The sequence below is a fragment of the Ascaphus truei genome, chromosome 3, assembly GCF_040206685.1.
Source record: "Ascaphus truei isolate aAscTru1 chromosome 3, aAscTru1.hap1, whole genome shotgun sequence".
Lineage (NCBI taxonomy): Eukaryota > Metazoa > Chordata > Amphibia > Anura > Ascaphidae > Ascaphus > Ascaphus truei.
In genome coordinates this window covers 352,582,668-352,601,903 of record NC_134485.1, presented here as the reverse complement: position 1 = coordinate 352,601,903, position 19,236 = coordinate 352,582,668, and the positions used below count along the sequence as shown (strand labels likewise).

Sequence of the window (19,236 nt, the reverse complement as noted above, 5' to 3'; positions counted from 1 at the left end):
ATAAAAGGCAGTGGCAGTTCAAAATAAATGAATCAAAGGTTTATTACTCACATTTGCACAACACTAGGGTAGGTCCTGATGAAGACCCTTAATGTTAGGGTCCAAACGTTAGTTGTACAAATGGGAGTAATATACTTTGATTTGTATTCACTTATTTTGGAGTGGTGTTGCCTTTATCTTATATTTGTTTATCTTAGTCAGTGGGATATAGGCAATCCCTTAGCAGTACAAGCACCCACAGTTGTGTATTACATATGCCTATTAAAAAAAAATTACATAAATAAGTTTAACCCTTGAGTACCAAATTCGTTTTTCTTCACCTGTAATGTGTAATGCATTCCGATGCAAAATTCAGCAAGCCAGCCGCCAGTTTAAATATTTACATCTGAATTATGCTTTAATATATATATCTCAAATCCCTTTCAAATGATATACTTGTAGATATTTTCAATCAATTGTCAACAAGTGTTTGATTATGAATGTGAGCTTCATTTGAAAATTGTGGTTTGCCTGCAAGTGCTGAGTGAACCACAATGTGTGTTGTCATCAAGATGAATGGGTAGACATAGCCAAGGAATGATGGTCTATTCCGTGTAATTCACATGGCAACAATAGTGCACACCTAGGCGGTGTGAAGAAATGATCAGAGGAATAAAACATATTCAGTCATATTAAACTTTTGGTGCACGTGGCTCCTCTTTTGTGCTATGGAATCCCCCTGAATATGGTGGTCTTACATAAGCCAATGTAACGAGACGAGTAGCAAATACACATTAAGGGAGTGGAAGCAGATGATGCCGCTATGAAAGTTTCTTGATATTCAGATTTAGGGCCCAATGCCAGTAAGTCATCTGCTGCCAGAAATTAGACTGTATGTAGTCTTATGAGGGACAAATGTTGCCAGTACTGTTCTATGTATGTACAGCTGTAGCGGCCGTTATTCAAACAAATCACGGCGTCTATATCGTGTGCTCTGCTGTACTCCACGCAGCATGAACGCAGCCAATCGCCCCAGGCACCCGCGCATATCGTGATTGCTTTGTTTGAATTTCATGGATTCTGTTTCTTTGGGTGCAATGAAATGAATGAATTGCAATGTGTACAGTACTGTGCTACTGTGTCAATTTAAGGTGTTTAAAAACCAGCACTCTAAAATGCCATTTTCCGCACTCGCGTCTTAAGGCAGTAAGGTTGGAAGACATCCCGCGTCATGACATTGGTATTCCGATGTACACAACGCGTGAAGTGTTTGAATAACGGCCGCTGCAGCTGTAAATCACCGAGTACCATGGCTGATCTATATGAAAATATATCTTTACAAACCTTTGTCCTTTAAATGGGCACTCATCTTGCAAATAATAATATCTAAGCAAACAAGAAAAACAACTAGCACACATCGAGAAAGAATGATACAACTTTTATTTTTCACGGATTTTAAAGATATTTTTTGCTACATAGTTTATGTATATTTATATGAGATTATACATGTTTCCTTTGTATGTAGTCCATCATTGTACAATTTTTAGAGACATGTTTGGTAGTGTACCTATAAGATTTTGTTAAAAAGTTTAGAGTTTCTCTTCTTTTTTCGGAATGTACAGTGTATGAGGTAAAATTAAGGTTACATTAAAAATTAGTTTGTCTTTTTTTCCACTGCAGAAATCTATGTTGAGACTTAATGGCAAATACACTATTAAATGACATTTACTATCAAAAATAGGAATTCATTTGAATTTGACTATGAAAAACATAGGTCACTACAGATTAGCTGCTGTGATAATTCTTATTTTAGACATTCAACCATGTGGAAATATCTGGGCAATTACACGCAACCTCATTTATACTGACGAACATGGCACGTCTTAGAAGTCTCTAGAAAAAAATATATTCGTTATCAATGTGTTCTGTGTGACAACGTATTAACCAATACATAAAAGTGACAAGGAATATGAAAATAAAAGTAAACACACATCACACTTCAAAGACGGAGCATTGTTACCACCAGAAGACCTACATTTATCATTAGTTGTAACAAAAAACGTATTATTCTACAACAGATTATTTGACATAGAAACAAATTACAATACATGCCCATGTCTATCATAGGAATAATTCTTCCAAAGCTCAAAACAGCTGCTGTTTAAAATCGATAGAAAGTGCTCATTTCCATTAAAAACACAAAACCCAACACAACTAAAACATTAGTGAGTTACTATCCTCTGACTGAAATAATAAATTAAATATAAAGCGAATTAAGAAAACGTGTAGAACAGACAGTGTAAGTGTGATAAGATTGTTAAATAGTTGTAGTAGAAGCTTCATATCAGCTGGCAGTCATTGACACTCAGAGAGAGATGTCGTATTCCGATCTGGTCATTCAAGAACTCACAAATGCAAGCTCACAGGACAGGAATTATTCAATTGCAAAGTGCTCCTATGCAACACTAACTACATGCAATCAACAATTTGGTACAGAATCCTGACAGACATTACACTAAACATTGGATTTCTCCCCCCCCACCCCCATCCCCCGCCTTCCCGCACAAGGTATAAAGCAGCTTAAAAGGTTTCTGGTGCAAATTACAAAAGTTTTATCTTTAGGTTTTGGTGACAGAACAAAAAATAAAAGGCAATGATCAATGCTTAGCTCTGAGGGTGACAAAGGGGCAACTGTGATGGAGTTGGAAAGCATAACTAGTGGTAACCCGTCTAATCTGATATATGCTTTAGCTGAAAGTGCTGGAACACACCTGGATATCTGCAGCAATAAATGTCAAATGCTAATGTATCAACCCCCATGCTGCTATAGGAGCCACACAGTAGAACAATGCGTGGCATGATTCTATGGCAGTGAAAGGGTTAACACCTCCAATTAATTTTAGCATGGAAAGTTAAACTTACTACATCCAAGCCAGATTCCGCTCGAATGGCGGTTTCATTAGGCCAATTCAATCAGTTGTGCCATCTTTATTCAAATCATTATCTGCAGTGAATAACTTCCCATTGAACAATTAAAAGCTTGTTTTTTCGGTGTGTTTTTTTTAATTGATTAGTCTCGCACACTATTCTAGAAATTCCAGGGTTTATTTTTTTTCTGCCTGAGTTGAGTCTCCAAATGATTCACCATAGTCTCCTTTCTCAAATTAAGACATAGAGGAGGTAGAAGTACAGTGCTAGATTACGTTCAAAGCATCCATCCCTCTTCACATCTTTCCAGCACCTAGGGTGACCCCCAAGTAATATCTCATTCTGTGTATTTTCCTTGCACAAAAACAATCCTTAAACTGTGGCGCAAGTGAGGATTGTTGAATGTGTGTAAACGTCACACAAGATTGCATCATAAAGAGTCAGGGTCTATATGGCAGCATACCCGTGCCTTAAGTTCATAAGACCATGTCATATTTATAAGCATTGAGGTTGGCAGAAATGACAATAATGGCATGCTACAGTAGTCTCAATGCTGTGCTCACTGCCACCACTTTTTAAAAGCAGAACAGAAAATAACTGTAATTGTTGGGGACGTAAAGTAAAATAAAGTATAGGGGTTTAGGCAAAGCTAATTGGTTCTCTTTCACTTGATAACAAAGTATTGGATAATAAAGGCAATCAGAATGGAGAAAGTAGCAAACAGCACAAGGATGACGGCAGCGCACTGCTCGTCACTGAGCGTCCTTCCTGTCCTTGTGGCTTCCACAGTGTCTTTGTTGGTGCTGGTTTGAGGCTCACTCCTGTGAGAGATGAAGAGGACTGTGGCACTGTAAGGACCGATTAGATCCTGAGGTCCTGCAGCATCTTGGCACTGGCGAATGGCACATACACGGAAACGATATTCACAGTTCAACTGGAGGGCAGAATAACGGAATGAAGCACTGGATCCCTTATAAACCTGAAAGAGCAGAAAATACAAGTGTTATCTACCTCAGAGGTGCACAAACTGGAGGCTGAGATTTTCAGGGGGGGAGCGGCATTTACAGAGGCCCAGATGCGCTATTAGAGAGGGTCGGGGTTCCTTTCTATGCATCTGATCTCAGACACACTATTGGAGAGGGTTGGGGTTCCTTTCTATGTATCTGATCTCAGACACACTATTAGAGAGGGTCGGGGTTCCTTATTATGCATCTGATCTCAGACACACTATTAGAGATCGTCAGGGTTCCTCAAAATTTCATACAGGATTCCTTAACCAAAAAAAGGTTGGAAACCACTGTTCTAATCTTTCTCTCAATACCTGTAAACCAGGAAGGAGGTTCTATGTTTCTATGGCTTCTCAGACGCACAAAATGGAGGAAACACTTTGTCTTCATCAAGTAGTTTAGCTGTGTGATTCACTCAGTCTCCATGAGTGAATATTGATGTGATTAGCCTTGCACGAAGTAATATTTGTTAATTTAATAAAACCCATTGATTCTTGCTAAATTAATACAGTTAGCAGTGTGATTTTTTCAGATCTTGAGGTCATAAGCAAAAAAATAAAAAAAGTCTTGCTTTAAACCGCTTTCTGCCTGGCATCTCACATAAATGGATACTCGGATCACTCGTCCCATAATAGCACTGACCCCCCAACGAAAAATCTTTAGAACAAGCTGAAATTATTTTTTTGCTCATATAAAATATTCAACATTACCAGTGCACAAGAGAACTTGCATATACATCAGTATTATAATAAGACGTTACTGCCTATGTCGTTATGCCGCATTATTAAATTAGACTTGTTTAATTTTGTTTCAAAATGAATTGTGTTTGCCTTATTGCCAGGGATGTTCTTCCTAGCTCTGTGAAGAATAGAACACACTGATGTTAATGTCAATTTGTGTTAATTTGTTTGTATAATGTGCAAGGAGAAGATGCCAGTGGCTAAATTTAAGGCTGTTTAATATTAAATGATATCTGATATGGAAATTATAACACTAAAATGAAAAATGCATAATCATACAATGTGTTTCATATTTTTGATTAATATAAATGCATATTTTGTATTTATTTAAAGGAACAGTTCTACTGCACTGCAAAGTTGTTTTTGTTTTACACTACTTTTTTATACCTACCATAATCTTGCTAAAGTTGTCTTAGAGCTTTAGACTGCAAAGGAGGTAACCGTGATAGGCATACCAAAGTACAGTAGCCTGAGAGCGATAGTCCTATATTACTGATTCTAGGAACATATACATGGACAACATCTCCTACCTATGTGTAGACTCTGCTAAAATCATGGGAAGGGGAAGAGAGGTCACTGAAATCACAAGTATATGTGTATATATATGTGTACAGAACGGTATCATCTATTCGTTTTTGAACACACACACATCACATCACATCTGTCTGCTCCATGGGAGCTGTAGTACCTGTGAAAAAGCGCCACGATGACACGAGATGATAGTCGGTCGCCGTTGTAGGGCCCCTACTCTTCTCAGTGTTCATCAATGATCTTCCCACAGCTTGTCAGAAAGCCTCAATACACATGTATGCAGATGACACAATCCTATATTCACACAGCCATAGCCTCTCTGATCTTCAACACATACTTCAGTCTGACTTTTTCAGACTCGAAAACTGGATTTCCCACAACAAACTGTTTTTAAACACTGACAAGACTGTAACAATGGTGTTTGGGACCAAGACTAAATTTTTAAAGCTTCCAGCGACTGAGCTCCAGATTAGAACCAACACTAACACCACCCTAACCCCTGTCACTAGTTATAAATACCTGGGCATATGGTTTGACTCCCACTTAACACTCGGGATGCACATTGATACCCTGACAACCAAGACCTATGCCAAACTAGGGGTACTTTACAGGAACAAATCCTTCCTAAGTCTCCTGGTCAGAAAACGTATCGCACAGCAGATGCTAATGCCAATTATTGACTATGGAGACATAGTATATGGCTCAGCACCTCAAACCCACCTTAGCAAACTTAACACCCTCTACAATTCAATTTGTCGTTTTGTTCTCCAATGCAACTATAACACACATCACTGTGAAATGCTCAAAGAACTAGATTGGTCATCACTCGAGTCTAGGCCCAAAGTTCACCTTTCCTGTCTTGCCTTCAAATTCTTTATGGGCAAGCTACCCAGCTACCTGAACAAGCTCCTCACCTCTACCACATGCAGCAGCTATCACCTGAGATCAGACTCCAAAAGACTGTTCCTGGTCCCAAGGCTCAACAAAGTATCCGGCCGCTCCTCCTTCTCTTACCGTGCACCCCAAAACTGGAACAACCTACCAGAGACTCTTACATCCACCACCAGTCTAAGTTCTTTCAAATCTAAGGCTGTCTCACATTTTAATCTGGTCTGTAACTGTTTCATTCGCCCATAATATAAATTATCTTTAACTGTGCATGCAATGTCTTGTATATAATGTATACCCTGCTCATTATGTAACTGTATTTGTAAACATGTATTATTTGTCTTAACTCTGTGCCCAGGACATACTTGAAAACGAGAGGTAACTCTCAATGTATCACTTCCTGGTAAAATATTTTATAAATAAATAAATAATAAATCACATCAGCATGACGTCTCAGGGCAGTCAGACACCTTACTTGTGTCTCCGGTTGGTACCGCAGCCAACGGAGTCCTTGCAAGTAAGTGCTATAGCTCCCACCGAGAAGACAGGCCTGGTATACACTAGACTAGTGATTTCAGGGACCCTTCTTCCCCTTCCCATGATTTTACCAGGGTTTACACTTAGGTAGGAGTTGTTCTCCATGTATGCGTTCCTATAACCAGTAATATAGGACTACCACTTTCCGGCAAGTGTACTTTGATATGCCCATCACGGTTACCTCATACTGAATTCTGCTACTCAGGCTACCATTAGCTAGTCAAGGAATACCTGTTAACTCTCTAATTATTTTTCAATTGTGTCCACTACCCGAGGGCTGCTATTAGCTTAACCCTGTCTGTACTGGTGTGTCACACTTGGACATCAGCACTTTATTAACTGCCCCTAGGTAAATCCCACTTTTAAATTTTCTATATTTGATCATTTGTGCATTTGTGAATATATGTTTACCACTACTATTCATAGACTTTCCAGTCTGACATTTATTTTATACTAATACAGTACCTAATAAAAGTTATTGTTTAAATCCTTACCATTATTACATTATTTATTTAATGAATTGAATGCAGCATACAGTGCTTTTCGTTCTCGCTACTCCTACACACGTCTGCAAGCGATGATACCATCACTTGGATGAAATATGATGATGAATTTGTAATGGCCGGATGGCCAAATACACAGTGTATAAAGTAATCAAAGATACAATTCTGCTTACACTATCCACATATTTTAGTTTTTATGTTCTCTCTGCTTTCCATCTTATGTTGATCGCCTACTGTACTCTATTAAAGGTCCCCCTCTTTACATCCCAGCTCTCTCATTACGTTCGCCTCTTATTTTCTACTAACGGGGTGTTGTACCAAGTTCTAGTAGCTGTCTAGGACCTGGCAAAGTGCACACTTGTCATAGCTTCCATCTTTGAACAGATCAACTTGAGATCTTCTTCGATTAAGTTTTAGTGTAAAGATCTTTCTGAACCTCACAGGTTTCCTCTTCTTTGCCAACCTTCGGTCAAGTGCTCTCACACCTGAAACCATTTTCTCAATTGTCTCTTTCTTCTGGGATTCCTTTCCCATCAAGTTTGACACATACTTTCTCTACTCATCTTCAACCTCATTTGTAAGTCACCCGCTCAAATAAGTATTCCAATGACATGGAGAACTTAACTACACCTCTGGAAAACCCACTCTCTTATTTATTTATTAAATATTTTACCAGGAAGTAATAAATTGAGAGTTACCTCTCGCTTTCAAGTATGTCCTGGGCACAGAGTTAAGACAAATAATACATGGTTACAAATACAGTTACATAAATGAGCAGGGTATACATTATATACAAGACATTGCATGCACAGTTAAAGATAATATATATTATGGGCGTATGAAACAGTTACAGAACTTAGACTGGTGGTGGATGTGAGTCTCTGGTAGGTTGTTCCAGTTTTGGGGTGCACTGTAAGAGAAGGAGGAACGTCCGGATACTTTGTTGAGCCTTGGGACCATGAACAGTCTTTTGGAGTCTGATCTCAGATGATAGGTGCTGCATGTGGTAGGGGTGAGCAGCTTGTTCAGATAGCTGGGTAGCTTGCCCATAAAGAATTTGAAAGCAAGATAGGAAAGGTGAACTTTGCGCCTAGACTCGAGTGATGACCAATCTAGTTCTTTGAGCATTTCGCAGTGATGTGTGTTATAGTTGCATTGGAGAACAAAACGACAAATTGAATTGTAGAGGGTGTTAAGTTTGCTAAGGTGGGTTTGAGGTGCCGAGCCATATACTATGTCTCCATAGTCAATAATTGGCATTAGCATCTGCTGTGCGATACGCTTTCTGACCAGGAGACTTAGGGAGGATTTGTTCCTGTAAAGTACCCCTAGTTTGGCATAGGTCTTGGTTGTCAGGGTATCAATGTGCATCCCGAATGTTAAGTGGGAGTCAAACCATATGCCCAGGTATTTAAAACTAGTGACAGGGGTTAGGGTGGTGTTAGTGTTGGTTCTAATCTGAAGCTCAGTCGCTGGAAGCTTTAAAAATTTAGTCTTGGTCCCAAATACCATTGTTACAGTTTTATCAGTGTTTAAAAACAGTTTGTTTTGGGAAATCCATTTTTCGAGGCTCAAAAAGTCAGACTGAAGTATGTGTTGAAGGTCAGAGAGGCTATTACTGTGTGCATATAGGATTGTGTCATCTGCATACATGTGTATTGAGGCTTCCTGACAAGCTGTGGGAAGATCATTGATGAACACTGAGAAGAGTAGGGGCCCCAGAACAGAGCCTTGCGGGACACCACAGGTGATATCCAGGGGGTTGGAGTTAGAGCCTGAGATGGACACATGTTGGGATCTACCTGATAGGTAGGACTGAAACCAGTTTAAAGCATGCTTCCCTATTCCAGAGCTCTGGAGTTTGTTAAGCAGGATAGCATGATCAACTGTATCAAAAGCCTTTGCAAAATCTAGGAATACTGCACCAGTGAGTTGACCCTGTTCCATTCCACACTGGATTTCATTGCAAACTTTTAGCAGGGTAGTTACGGTATAGTGTTTGGGGCGAAAGCCAGATTGGAATTGGCTAGGTAAATTTGTCATGTTATAGTAATGGCTTAATTGGGAGTGGACACATTTTTCCATGACTTTGGATAGGAATGGGAGAAGGGAGATTGGCCTGTAGTTTGATACAGTGTTTTTGTCCCCACTTTTGAAGATTGGGACAACTCTGGCAGCTTTCCAGGTCTTAGGAATATGGCCCGCAGACAGGATAGAGTTGACTATGGAAATTGTGGGCAGTGTTGGGAGGGGGTGGGGCTATAGGGGTACTCCCAGGATGAGATTCAAGTTTGTGGTTTGGGTTGCGTTTCGCTAATAAGTTAGTAGCACACCCCACAAAGTAATCATTGAATGCATTTGCAATGTCGTTGGGGTTTGTCAGAGTAATATCGCCCTTAGTGATATTATTTGGCTGTTGATGGTTAGAAGGCTGGAATATGTTGTTGATAACCTTCCAGAAGTTAGCTGGGTTTGATGTATTCTGGAGGAGATTGTCACAGTAATATTGTGCTTTTGCATGCCTTGTTTGCCTTGTGCACATGTTCCGCAGGCATCTGTAGTGATTGAGATCCTTGGTAGTGCCAGTTACTTTGTAGCTTTTCCACAAGGCATCCCTGAACTGGTAGAGTGCTATAAGGTCAGGTGTAACCCATGGAAGGTGAGCACCCTGTACCCTTATTCTGCGTAGTGGAGCATGGGTATCACAGAGTTTTAAGAACTCGGACTGGAAAAAGTCGTGCGCAAAATCAGGGTCAGGAATTAAACCGATTCTGTGCCAAGGGCAGTTGGTAAGGTCAGCCAGAAACTGTTGTAGGTTAAAGTTTCTAAATGTTCTAGTGAGGAGAACTTTAGGGCTTGATTGGGGCAGTTTAATTTTCCTTACACAGTACACTATTGCATGATCACTGAAAATGTCAGGAAGGATGCCAGAGGATTGGATTCTTCTGGGATTTGAGGAGAGAATCCAGTCAAGCAAGGAATGGTTGTGCGATTTCAGGTTTGTCCGTGTGGGTTGGGAAATGAGTTGCGATAGTTTAAGCGATTTAATTTGTGTGTGGATTTTGTGGTTTTTAGGGTCAAGCCAATTGAAGTTGAAATCCCCAAGAACTAGCAGCTCACTCTTCTCATTCAGAGAGGAAATGGAGCTAAGAAACTGGGTGATATCAGTCAGGGACTGTAGAGGGGCTCTCTTACCCATGCACTTCATCTAATCAATCTCTACTGAAGTAAATAACAGCTCAATAAACCTTACTGAATTTAATTACAGATATTACACTACTTGGTCATATTAAGACTTCATTTTGTTAAGAAACATTTGTTAAACCCAGGAAGATGAGATGGAAAATAGCATGACCTCATCTGCATATAATTTGTTTTTGATCAGGACATAATTTAGCTCTGGACTGCACAGTATGGAATAATTAGGCAGACTTGGAGTTTTATTGTACTTTTTAAAAACTAATCTTCCTAAACTAGACAGTGTGATAATTACCTGTTTGAAATCAGAGTCCTTCCCCACCATTATCTGAAGAACGTAGATAACTGGATCCCTCTTCATTGGCTGTAAAGACTCCCAAGTGACTTCACAGCTGTGTTCATTTATTCGGTCTATTCTTGGGGCTGACGGGAGCAAAAAGGTACAAACAGAAACATTACGAGTTGAATAACGAAGCAAGACTTCAGGGACAATAAATAATCTTCTTAAGATAAATTTCGCAATGAAGCAGATCGGTTGCCAGATTTGAAGAAAAAGCCAATTCTATTTTGTTTTGCAAAAGAACAGACCTGGGAAGGGTGATCTCATGTGTGTCTTGTGGCACAACTGCCCATGGTCACTTTATAAACATGCAATTTATAATACAACATACATACAAGGCTCAAATTAATTTAATATTTCCAGAATGGTACTGATATTTGAGAGAAGATCCAACATGGACAGATATGATCCAAGAGATCCAAAGTACCCCAATTATTGCACTCAATACCTAATGTAGTGATATTTCAGGACTATAATAGCCCTTCAGATATTATCTGATTGGCAATCATAAATTATCAAATGGACCAGCAAATGTAGTAAAACCAAAAAATAACTACATTTTATTACATCCAAATTCTATAATATACACAATCAAATGAAGTATTTACAATGGAAATGCATAAAATTCCTCTGTCATGGTGACGTGAACAAGGTTATTCAGTCATCTCTATCCAAACATTGTATATAGTATATAGCATAAATTATGCTTGTTGATGGATATATTGTGAACTGAATAAAATTGTATTGAGTAGTGAATAATGACCTCCCATGCTGCGTTCTGGTATGCAATACTAGTTAATTATAGTGTCTATATACAGTAGAGGCAACTCTTATTCGAACAAAAACCAGTGGCAATTCCCCAAAAAAACCAGGAAACACCCAGGTACATTCTGAATACATGCCTTAAACTTTCCTTAAACTAGCCCCAGTGGCCTATCAGATTAACAGCGGGGGTCCCTGGCAGTCCCATTCAAACTGAATTGGACTGCCAGGGATCCCTGCTGTGTTAATCCTATGGGTCGTTAGTCAATGCAGAAATGCCTTAAACGTGCCTCAAACTAGCCCAGAACATACCCAGCACATACCCAGCACATACCCAGAATGTAACCCGGCTAGTTTACAGCAAATGTTAGAATAAACGTTGCCTCTACTGTAGTATGCATGCTATATCTCTTGGATCATATCTGTATATGTTAATTGCTGCTCCCAATGCACCTTACAGTATTATTATGTTTCACTTATATTAGGACATTATTAGGTGAAACATAGTGGACACCCAACAAGCTCCTATTAGGTGAGCAGTGTATTTCACTTTTTGTTGTTAAGATCTAACATGGCCAATTTCAAGAGAACTGTTTCTTCAATATCCAACTACAAAGTACTATTTCATAAACAGTGGTCAGTCATCTCCCTGACAATTCTCTGCACTATACTATATGTTTAATCTGTCCCGATCATGTTTCTTTGTGGGGTGTGCAACGCAAGACCCACCTATCTTTCAATCTATGTTTTTAGAACTCTTTTATAAATGAATGGTCCTTTGCTCAGAATTTATACACTTACCTTTCAAGGCAGCTGGAAGTGATTTTGGAGTTGTGAAAATGTATTCTGGGGAGAAAGGTCCCTCACCAGCCTCGTTACATGCTTGAATATGAAATCTGTATGAAGTTGACTCATTGAGCCTTTGTACTTTGTATGTATGACATGGTCCTCTATATAAGGATACAAATCTAAATGAAAAAGAAAAGAAAAAAAAATTCTGAGCTGTTACATAGTAGATGAGGTTGAAAAAAGACATGCGTCCATCAAGTTCAACCTATGCTAAATTTAGATGATAGATACTTTATCCTCTATCTGTACTTACAGTATATTGATCCAGAGGAAGGCAAACAAAAAACCCCAGTGACATATCATCCAATGATATCTCTTAAGGGGAAAAAAAAATTCCTTTCTGACTCCAAGAATCAGATTACACCCTGGATCAACATCCATGTTTACTTATTTGGTATATCCCTGTGTACCTTTCCTTTTTATAAAAAATAGATTTATTAAAAAAAAAGTTGGACATCTATCTGCCATCAGTGTCTCCATGGGTAATGAATTCCACATTTTAACTGTCCTTACTGTAAAGAACCCTTTCCTTTATTGCTGGTGAAATCTCCTTTCCGCCAACCTTAAGGGATGCCCCTGTGTACGTTGTACTGGGATGAATCGTTCTTTTGAAAGCTCCTTGAACTGTCCCCGAATATATTTGTATATAGTTATCATATCCCCTCTTAGACGCCTCTTTTCTAATGTAAATAAATCTAATTTAGCTAGCCTCTCCTCATAAATTAGATTATCCATCCCCTTTATTAACTTGGTGGCTCTTCTCTGCAATCTCTCTAGTTCCATAATGTATTTTCTAAGGTGTGGTGCCCAAAAATGTACTCCATATTCAAGGTGTGGTCTTACTAATGCTTTATAGAGGGGCATAATTAGACTTACTTCCATCGCCCGTTTAATACAAGATAAGATCTTGTTTGGCTTTGCAGCTACTGCATGACTTTGGGCACTATTGCCAAGCCTGCCCTCCAATTTATCCCCATTTAATTTGTAAGTCGCCTGTTTATTCTTGCTTCCTAAATGAATAACCTTACATTTATCTGTATTAAATCTCATCTGACATTCATCTACCCAAGCTTCCAGTCTCTATACAGTAAGTCCTTCTGTTCACAATTTAGTGTCATCAGCAAAGATGGAGACTTTGCTCTCGATGCCAACCTCAAGGGCATTAATAAACAAGTTAAAAAGCAGGGTCCCAGTACCAATCCCTGAGGTACTCCACTCAGGACTTTAGCCCAACCTGAAAAAGTTCAATTTATGACAACCCTCTGTTGTCTGTCCTTTAACCAGTTTTCAATCCAGGTGCATATATTTTTACAGAGTCCAATTTTCTTTATTGTGTACACCAACCTCGTGTGGAACTGTATCAAAAACCTTTGCAAAATATAAGCAGACCACATCAACTGCATTACCCTGGTCTAAATTCCTACTTACCTCCTCAAAGAAACAAATACGGTTAGTTTGGCATGATTTATCCTTCATAAATCCATGCTGACTATTACTAATAATTTTGTTTTCCATTAGGTATTCCTGAATATTATCCCGTATTAAACCATCAAGTAGCACCCCCACTATTGAAGTCAGGCTTACAGGGCTGTAATTCCCTGGTTGTGATCTAGCTCCCTTTTTAAATATAGGCACCACATCTGCTTTACGTCAATCTTGTGGTACTGAGCCTGTGAAAATGGAGTCCTTGAATACTAAATGTAATGGTTTGGCTATTACTGAACTTACATGTATGCCATCGGGGCCAGGTGCCTTATTTACTTTAATTTTATCAAGCCGCCTATGAACTTCTTCCTCAGTTAACCAATTGTTAATTAATATAGAGGTTGTGGCTTGTTCCCGCGGCACTACAATTGAAATTGATTCTTCCCTGGTAAACAAATTGTTTAATACCTCTGCTATTTCCTTTTCTCCAATAATCTGCCTGTCCATCTCACACTGAAAGGGTCCTATATTTTATTTTCTGATTTTTTTGTTATTAAGGTACTTAAAGAACTTTTTAAGGTTGATCTTACTTTCTATTGCAATCCTTTTTCATTATCAATTTTTGCTCATTTAATTGCCCTTTTGCAAATTTTGTTACATTCCTTATAATTCGGCTATATTGCCAGCTTCTTCGTTTCCATTCCCTCCCTACCTGTTTATTTAGCCACATAGGTTTTCACTTATTCCTTTTATATTTATTACCCAAGGGTATATACTGATAAGTGTGCTTTTCTAACAATGTTTTAAAGACTGCCCATTTATCTTCTACATTTTTCCCTGCAAAAATCATCATCCCAATTTATTCCTTGTAGATTAGTCCTCAGTTTACTAAAATCTGCCTTTCTAAAGTTTAAGGTCTTTGTTGACCCAAAGTAATCTGTTTTTTGAGAATTTATTTCAAAATGAGACCATGATATGATCACTTTTACCCAAATGTTCCAGGACTTGAATATTTGCTATTACTTCTACAGTACATTGTTTGATATTACCAAATCCATTATTACCCCTCTCCTGGTTGGTTATGTATTGGGTAATAATTTGGGTCAGGTAATTGTCTTTATGCAGCCCCAAAAACCTGTTTCCTTTTGTTGTAATGCTAATCTCATTGCCCCAGTCTATGTCTGGATAATTAAAATCACCCATTATGCAAACATTACCTAGTTTTGATGACTTCACCATTTGCAAAAGTATTTTAGCTTCCTCAATCTCACAGATATTTGGTGGTTTAAAGCATATCCTTACAAACATTTTCTTGTTGATTTTGAAAATGTGCCTTTCATTTTTATTGCAATTAAAAGTTAAAAGCCCAGCGTTGCTCCATATATGCTATAATGGTGTGTAATTACTAAACTAATTTCCGCATCCTAAATAAACTGTCTACTTTAAGTACTGCAGCAGTGCGGCTGTCTAACAAATATTATAGACATTCAGCTGATCATCAAATTGTTCAGAGTAATTGAAGTTATCTCTACCGAACATCTCTTTTTGGTTCAATGTCATGTTTGGAGACTTATTAACTGTACTTCTGACAAAAAGACAGCTGAATGTTGTGTCTCAGGTCACTGCAGCAAGCTCCTGAGAAAAACGCGACCATGACCCGGTGATGTCAAGCGCACGCGAGGCCAGACAAGGGATTTTCCCCGCAAGAAGCTTGCGGAGGAGGGATTTCCCACGCCCGGAGTAAGTGGAGGTGGAAGTCCTGGAGTTAGAGACGCGATCATCAGGTAAACCACGCAGCTATATGCTTTATATAAATAATCACGTGTGTGTGTGTGAATTCTTCATTTTAACGTTTTATTTAATAAAACTTTATAGCACCATTAGAAACGTTTTCTTGCGCTCATCTCTTGCAGATCTGACTTTTCCTTAGTGGCTAAGGGACCACAGTTTGAGCAGCAGTGCTTCCTTGGCGCCAGCTTCTTTTGTACTAATCTTAAGACCTGGGACAACTATTACTAACCAATAGGATTCTTACAATAACTGGTAACCCTTGCAGCAAGTTGCATTCATTTCAGCTTTATGATACTTAAAAAAAACAAAAAAATTAAAATATGCTGACATTCATTTTTCCCCGTGGTGTGTGTGTGAATGAGTGAGTGTGTGAGTGAGTGGGAGAAACATACCATACGCCAATCTAGCAGATCTTAAAGCTGCAGTTCAGGCTTTAAAAAAAAAAAAAAAATTATAGTTTTTTTTTTTACTTCAATAGTTTCATGTGTGCAATCTCTACTTACCTAAAGAACTGCATAGCTGCTGGTCAATTCGTTCTCCGTCTATTGATCGGCAAAGTTTGGCGACATCTTTAAATATGGGGAATGTATTTCCTCTGTTTCTGTCACTCAGTGGAAGCTCATGAATATTCATGAGCACTCCTTCACTGACATGTGCAAGAGGGAGGGCAGGGCTGACAAAGGGGTGTGCCAGGGCTTGTGACAGGACATGAAGGGGCAGTGCCTTAGTGAATGGTTGTTAAAATAGAATACAAGAAAATTGGTCTTTCAAAGTTGTTTTTTTAAAAACAGAAAATGCTAAAAGTATTTTTTCTTACTACAGAACTGATTTATTAAAAAAACACACATGCAGGATATTGACTGAACTGCAGCTTTAAAGGTTTTTAATGAAACATTATTCTTTGTTTTCAGCCGTCCCTGTAATACCTTGCTGTCTATAGTCCCCTCTTCCCCACCTTACTCTCTCCTCCATCATAACTTGCTCCTCTTTGCCCTCTCTCCTCCCCTCACTTTGCACTCCATGCCTTACTGCAGGGGTGCGCAAACTCAAACTGGGGACGCGCCCCCCAGGTGAGCATGAGATTTTTCAGGGGGGGGCACGACGGTTGCAGAGGCCCCGCGCTCTCCCCCAAGGCATTTAAATTAAATGCCGGGGGGCAGGGCTAGGCCTCTGTAATTTCTCCCACCTGGGCTTCGGTCACGCGTCGCCGTGGTAACCTAGCGTCAAAAGACGCCATGGGGTCACGTGACGTTGCGTTCCCATGGCAACGGGACGTCACACGACCCCACAATGTCATTTGATGCCGGAGCCGAGCCCGGGGGGGCTGTGCGTCTCTGTGTGTGTGAGGACTTAAGGGCTGCATATGAGGCCCTTGAAGCAGATAATGCTGCCTACCACTGCAATAACCCAACACCAACCCCTATTTGCACCCTCCACCGTTTACTGAAAATCTCCTAATTGCAAATAATTACCTGTATTCAGTCTGTCCTGTGCAAAATGAATATTCTAATATATAAGCATAAGACACAGACGTGTTACAGACTTAACATTAGGAGTCTAGTGGGGGAACACCCTATTAATTCACACAACTACACAAATTGTGCCAATTCAACTAACTTCGCTTTAGCTATTGGGTGACGAAGGGGCTACGGCACTAGAGTGCCATGGTCCATCTGGCAAAGCAATGTCATGTGACCGCAGCACCCCTTAACCCAGAAACCAAAGAGGAGTCCTTTTCTATTTCCCTATAGTGCAGATCGTGTCCAGCGTTCCTATAGAGAATGAGTAGTCTGAGGGCTTGACATAGCCACACAGTCATGGGGTGCCTGGAGTGCAAGACCCAATAATGTAGTGGCTACAACTTGGTTAACGTTAAAGGTTAACATTAAGTTGACTGGCGTCTCTGCTTGCAGTGACACTTGGGCAGCGAGTAGAAAGAAGTCAGGGAAGGAGACAGTCTCTGCATTATATGCATCAACATTTGCATGTATAATTGGATCAAATTTGCCTTCCCTTTGCATCAACTAAATCTGACAGTTATAATTTGCACTAATGTCTTCTCATAAGAGATCTGCCTCTAATGTAAGAAATAAAAGGCACACATTTCAGACATATGATGTTGGAAAAAAAAAAATGGCAATTTGTGCTCTGCAGCAAGATGCATCAATTCGATACACATCCACCCACAAGTTCAAAATAATATTTATTTATATAGCAAATAAAAATACCACTTGTGAGCACAGTCACAGGTCTCAGGCAGGTCCACAACCCGGCTTTTCTCCATTATCTCTTAGCATACAGTGCTTCCACTGCAGCCAGGGATTCTGGGTAATGGCATGCAAATCAGCACTCACGCTCATTTAAGATTCCTTATAAACATTTAAGCCAATACTAGTATAAAAACCAGAGTAGTTGTAATGTGCTCCCAAAAGGATTTCCTATGATCCTTTTGGTATATAAATGCTGTATGATTACATTCATTTTCTACCAAAAACACCTTACCTTCCATTCTTATCCTCCATCTGAAGGTGATATTGAATGGAATCTGCTGGTAATGACCTGGATGCTCCATCTCCCCACTTCAGCTTAAGGTTCTGGTGACTATACACAGCACATTCCAGTCGAGGAGGGTCTGGGGGAAGAGGCTTGGTTTTCAATTTTACAGAGTGGCTAAAAGGACCTGCTCCCAGGCTGTTCAGGGCTTGAACCCTTATTCTAACAAATGGGAAAAAACAAACAAAAAAGCATGTTATCAGAATACGCACAAGAGGATAACAAGCGCTACAAAAAGGTGAACATCAAAGTTCATTTCTGAATGGATAGTTCTAAAATCAGTGGAAGACAACAGTATGGATCACCCTGCAAAGCTCCGCAAATGTTAAAGAATGGCAACACTTGAACTGCCAAATAATGGTAGCAGGAAACATGATGGCTGTTAATTTATATGGCTAATCAATGTGCATATAGCATACATCAGGCCTGCACAACTCGTAAAGCGAGAAGGGCCGAACTGCTCCAAGGAAAAAAAATTTGGGCCGCACAGGTAAAATCATGATCATCATCATCTCTCCTCCAGCACCTCTCATCATCATCATCCTCATCCTCATATATCTCCCCCAGCACCCCTCACTATCAACCTTTGCGATACTCCCCATCTATCTCTCATACCCCCATCTCTCCCCCTCACCCACACACATAATACTCCCTCTCCACATCAAACACACAATACCCCCCATGCACACCACACATCCCACCCCCCTGCACCTTACATCCCACCCCCCCTGCACCTCACATCCCTCTCCCCCCTGCACCTCACATCATTCTCCCCCCATGCACCTCACATCACTCTCCCCCCTTGCTCCTCACATCAATCTCCCCCCCTGCACCTCACATCAATCTCCCCCCCTGCACCTCACATCAATCTCCCCCCCTGCACCTCACATCACTCTCCCCCCCTGCACTTCACATCACTCTCCCCCCCTGCACTTCACATCACTCTCCCCCCTGCACTTCACATCATTCTCCCCCTGCACCTCCCACCACCCTCCCTTGCACCTCCCACCACCCTCCCTTGCACCTCCAATGCCCCCCCCCTGCACCTCCAATGACCCCCCCTGCACCTCCAATGACCCCCCCTGCACCTCCAATGACCCCCCTGCACCTCCAATCACCCTCCCTGCACCTCCAATCACCCCCCTGCACCTCCAATGACCCCCCCTGCACCTCCAATGACCCCCCCTGCACCTCCAATGACCCCC

General features: G+C 40.2%; 1 protein-coding gene across 9 annotated transcripts in view; it reads right to left on the bottom strand.

Moving 5' to 3' along the window:
• Window positions 1-1,400: 1,400 nt before the first annotated feature.
• The window catches only part of FNDC3A (fibronectin type III domain containing 3A), a 220,193-nt gene continuing 202,357 nt past the window's right edge, over window positions 1,401-19,236 (bottom strand). For all 9 annotated transcript variants that reach the window (XM_075591927.1, XM_075591924.1, XM_075591926.1 and 6 more), the window contains 4 exons: window positions 17,981-18,193; window positions 12,215-12,381; window positions 10,607-10,734; window positions 1,401-3,886 (listed from right to left, as the gene is read on the bottom strand). In XM_075591927.1, coding sequence (XP_075448042.1) covers window positions 3,572-3,886; window positions 10,607-10,734; window positions 12,215-12,381; window positions 17,981-18,193 — 823 coding nt within the window. In that variant the 3' untranslated portion in view covers window positions 1,401-3,571. The remainder of the gene's footprint in view (window positions 3,887-10,606; window positions 10,735-12,214; window positions 12,382-17,980; window positions 18,194-19,236) is intronic.